This window comes from Penaeus japonicus, unplaced genomic scaffold (assembly GCF_977035675.1).
Source record: "Penaeus japonicus unplaced genomic scaffold, GWHDUDI00000001_assembly GWHDUDI00000014, whole genome shotgun sequence".
Taxonomy (NCBI): domain Eukaryota; kingdom Metazoa; phylum Arthropoda; class Malacostraca; order Decapoda; family Penaeidae; genus Penaeus; species Penaeus japonicus.
The window spans coordinates 36,076,631-36,081,630 of NW_028234416.1; the positions used below are offsets into that span (position 1 = coordinate 36,076,631).

The 5,000-nt window shown below is 43.2% G+C and overlaps 1 protein-coding gene across 1 annotated transcript in view; it reads left to right on the forward strand.

Annotated features, from left to right (window-relative positions):
* Positions 1-1,223: 1,223 nt before the first annotated feature.
* LOC122243324 (uncharacterized) overlaps positions 1,224-5,000 on the forward strand; it is a gene marked incomplete at its 5' end in the record, with an annotated part of 22,707 nt that continues 18,930 nt past the window's right edge. Inside the window, 2 exon segments of the mRNA XM_086544187.1 lie at positions 1,224-1,459; positions 3,056-3,191. Coding sequence (XP_086400313.1) covers positions 1,224-1,459; positions 3,056-3,191 — 372 coding nt within the window.

Here is a 5,000-nt window from a genome sequence, read left to right on the forward strand (position 1 = left end):
TCTTCTCTTCGCCATCCTCCTCTTTTTTTTACTCCCCTCCTTCTTCTTCATCTTTCTTCACACCTCTATTCCTCCTCGCCTCCTACTCACATTCTACTCTTCTCTTCTCTCTTCCTACTTCACTTCCTCCTTCCATCGCTCCAGTTCCTTCCTTCTCTCTTCCACTGTCTTCCTCCCTTTCCTCCCCCTTCCCTTCCTCCATTTTCCTTCGTTTCCTTCCCTCCCAATCATCCTCCCCTTTTTATTGCTTCTCTTCACTTGCTTCCCCTTACTTTCTTCTTTATCTGTTTCTATTATCCCTCTTTTCTTTTCCCCTTCCTACTCTCCATGTAACTGCTATTTTCTTCTTTCCCTTTCCTCCCCTGCTCCTCCCTCACCATTTCCCTTTTTCCTCATCCCTCCCTCCCTCCCTCACTCCCCTTCTCCCTCACTCCTTCCCTATTCCTTAAAACTCTATACACCCCTTTCTGTCTTCTCCCCCCTTACCCCCTTCCTCCATTCCCCGAGCCTCTATCTCCTCCCTCTCTCCCTCCCTCCCTCCCTCCCTCCCTCCCTCCCTGACAGATACTCTACCCCTCCCCCTCCCCCTCCCCCTCCTCCTTGCCCCTGCTCCATGTTTACGATCTTTAATTCCTCCTTCTCGGATAAAGAACTTGGAAATGAAATCCCAGGATTATGAACGAGTTTGTGTTGCGTGTGTGAGAGGGAGAAAGTGGAAGGGAGGGAGTGGGAAGGAGGGTGGGAGGAGGAGAGAAAAGAGGGAGATACGGGGAAATAAAAGCAGGGGAATCAGATATATGCATATGTATATATATACATACATACATACATACATATATATATACAGTATATGTATATAAATATACATATACATACATATATATATATATATATATATATATATATATATATACATATATATATTCATGTATATATATACATATACATACATACACACATATATATATATATATTTATATATATATATATATATATATATACATACACACACACACACACACACACACACACGCACGCACACACACATATGCACACGCAAACACACCCAAACGCATAGACACAGACATTCATTTATACCTCTCAACACACTCCCACCTTTTTCCATCCACATCCAACCCTGCATTACCGACCACAAAAAAGACAAAACAAAACAAAAAAGCAACGCAACCCCTCACTCTCAGCCCTTCGTCCCTTCCCCGCAGGCACGACCTCCTGCGTCCGCATCAAGGAGTTGAACGTCCCTGCCGTGGCGCTGGTCAACGACAAGATCCACCTTCGCTGCGACTACGAGGAGGAAGGGAAGGCCCGGCTTTACACGCTCAAGTGGTACAAAGACGGCAAGGAATTTTATCGGTACCAGCCCGGCATCTCGGCTCACTCCGCGGACGACCGTTGCGCCGATGACCTGACCTACGACGTCGCGGGGGTCAATGTTGATGTGAGTTGGAGGTTGAGCTGGGGCGGGGGGGGGGGGGGGTCATGAGGGTGAATGGTTCTAGAATAGCGAATAGTGTTTCATTCATTACTTATTCTCTTTGCGTTTATGTGTGTGTGAGTGCTTGCGTAAGTGTGTGTGTGTGTGTATGTGTGTATTTGTGTGTTAGAGAGAGATAGGAGAGAGAGAGAGAGAGAGAGAGAGAGAGAGAGAGAGAGAGAGAGAGAGAGAGAGAGAGAGAGGGAGAGAGAGAGAGAGAGAGAGAGAGAGAGAGGGAGAGAGTGAGAGAGAGAGAGAGAGGGGGAGAGTGAGAGAAAGATAGAGAGTGAGAGAGAGGGAGGGAGAGAGTGAGAGAGAGTGAGAGAGAGAGAGAGATATAGAGTAAGAGAGAGGGAGAGAGAGAGACAGAGAGACAGAGAGAGAGAGAGAAAGAAAGATAGATAGATAGAGAAAGAGAAAGAGGAGAGAGAGAGAGAGAGAAAGAGAGAGAGAGAGAGAGAGAGAGAGAGAGAGAGAGAGAGAGAGAGAGAGAGAGAGAGAGAGAGAGAGAGAGTAGAGAGAGAGAGAGAGAGAGAGAGAGAGAGAGAGAGAGAGAGAGAGAGAGAGAGAGAGAGAGAGAGAGAGAGAGAGAGAGAGAGGGAGAGAGGAGGAGGAGAGACTGTATATACGTTTGTATGCGAACATGTGTGTATGTGTGAGCACGTATCTAGTTTTGTGAAGAGAGGGATAATATAATCTAAAAAATCAGTTATTCATTTATTTTCCTACTTCTTTGGAAGACTACATAAGTAAGTGTGTTGTCATGGATAAACGGAAATAGATGTTTGTTTATTTTTCTGTGCATTGATCAAGGCTGAACAGACAGTTTAATTGATGTACTTTATCACAGAGAAAAAAAGAGAAAAAAACAGAAAAAGAAAGAAAGAAAAAAAAGAGGTTTCACAGTTGACAAGATATTAATGAATTATATATGAGGAACCTGGCCAGTAAAACTTTAAACACAGGTTCAAGAAAGGGAAATATACTAAGATTGTAGCTCTTTGAAGTGGATCTCAGAGCGAGCCACTTCAAGTAGCCTCTGATCTATAACCCTTAAAAAAACAAATAAACTGACTCGATTTTTCCCTCCCTTTCCCCCTTTCGTGTCTTTCCTCCTCTTCCTTTCCCTGTTATTTTCCTACCGTTTCCCCCTCTCCTCTTTTCAATCCTCTCTTCTTCTCCTCATGCCCTCCTCCCCCCTCCTCTTCATTTTTTTTCTTCCCCTCTCATTGTCTCTTGCCTCTCTTCTTTCCCCACTCGACCCCTCTCCCTTCTCCCTTCCCTCCCCTCTCACTCCCTTCCCTTCCCCTCCCCTTCCCCCCTACCCCTACCCTTCCCCCTCTCACCTCCTTTCCCCTTTCCCCTCACTCTCCCCTTCCCCACCTCTCACCCCTTTACCCCCCTCCCCTCTCACTCTCTCCCTCTCCCCCTCCCTTCCCTCTCTTACCCCTTTACCCCCATCCCCAATAACCCTCCCCCCTCCCTCCCCTTCTCCCCCTCACCCCTTTACCCCCCTCCCCATCCCCAATACCCTCCCCCCTTCCCCCCTCCGCCCGACAGTGCTGGGTGTCAACAGAGCGCGACGTGGTGCTTCAAGGAGTGTCCAAGATGACCTCGGGAGACTATCAGTGCGAGGTCATAGGCGAGCATCCCATGTTTAGGAAGGTGGTTCGAGTGGCGAGGCTCACGGTCTTCTGTGAGTGTTCATGTCCTTCTTCTTGTTATGCTTGTGTATTTGTGTGGCTGTTTATGCATCTGATAATGTTTGTTTGTATGTTTGTTTGTTTTTTAGTCTGTGTGTATGTGTGTTTATGTATTCATATTTTTATTTCCACTACCCGACTCATTTCTAACTTTCTTCATAGATTAGAAAACTAGCATTTCCTATTCCCACGCCCCCCCTTTTTTTTTCTCCCGAATGAAGCACAAAGGAGAGGAGCTTGGCAGTAAATTCAGGCGTTGTCTTCTGTTTTCATTTTTGTTTGATTTTTTCCTCTGCTTGTTCCTCTACTTCTTTTTTTTTTCTTATTCTTACTCTTCTTTGTTTTCTTCTTCTTCTTCTCCCTCCTCCTCCTCCACTTCTTCTTTTCCTTCTCCTTCCTTTTCTTTTTGTTTGTCTACCTCACCCTCTTTTCCTCTTCTTTTTCTACCTCCTCCTCCTCTTCTTCTTCTTCTTTCTATTCTTTCTCTTTTTCTTTTTTCTCCCTTAACTCCTCTCCTTTTTTATCATTTCTTTTCCTCATTTTTTCCTCTTTTTATTTCTCAACCTTTTTTCTCTGTTATTATTATTATTTTTTTTTCATTTCACTTATTTTCTCTTTTCTTTCTACCCTTATTCATCCTCATCATCTTCGTCCTCTTCATCATCTTTTTTTTTCTCGTTCTTTCTTTTTCTTCGCCTTTTCCCCTCTTCTTCCTTCCATTATGATTCGTCTCTTATTCCTTCCCTGATTCGTCTTCTTCTACCTCTTTTTATGCCCTTCTTGATCTTCTCCTTCTTGCATTTCCTATTCTGCTAAATCTCTCTTTCTTTCCTCTTTGGCTTCTACGTCTTCCCTTTCTTCTTCGTCTTATCCTTATTCCTTTCATTTCATCTCTACCTTTCCTTCCTCTTCTTCTTGTTATTGTCCTCCTTCCACTTTTCCGTCTTCCTTTCCTCCTCTTGTCGTCTTTCTTCTTCTTCTGGTATTTTCCATTCGTTACACCACATATATCAATTAACCGCATCATAAAAATATATGAAAAAAAAAATCTTGTATTATTTTTTTTTTTATCATTTCATATATGGACTTAGTTTCTTCATTTTCTTTATTTCGTTTTTACTAAATTCGTTAATTCATTTATTCTATTAGCCTAATCATTTAATTTATCTTTTCGACTTACTTTACTGTAATGACCGGATATATATCTCATCTGCCCTTTTGATTTTACAGATACATATATTACATTTTTTTTTTCTTTTTTTTTGACAAAGCAGAAGATCGACTGACTCTGTTCCTCCTCAATATGCTAAGCTTCTTTGATCATGCAACACCTTGTCGAGTATAATGAGTCATGGAAGCTGATGAGGAGGTTCATGTTGTTTTGGCATTTTCCTCTTCCAAGCCAGGATGGGAAGGTGTATGCTATTTATGCAAGTGTGTTTGGTGTTTACGTTAACATATTTATTTGTGTTTGTGTGGGGTTGAGTGTAGGTGTGCGGGTGTACGGTGCAAGAGTGTGCCTGTATGTGTGCCTGCTTATGTGTGAGTCTGTATGTGTGCCTGGTTATGTGTGAGTGTGTATGCTCGCATGTATACATTCATGCTGCTAGGAATGTCCTGAATACTAGATAGAGAAATTAACCCTCGTATTACGGCCGTGCTTCACCGCCAATGCCCTAACGATCCCGCTGCGTACATACGTGCCAGAATGTTCAAATGATCATTGTTCGTGACAAACCCGACGAAGCGACTTCTGTTTTTAGACTAAAATCCTTCTACACTGTCGCAAATTCGGAACGAAA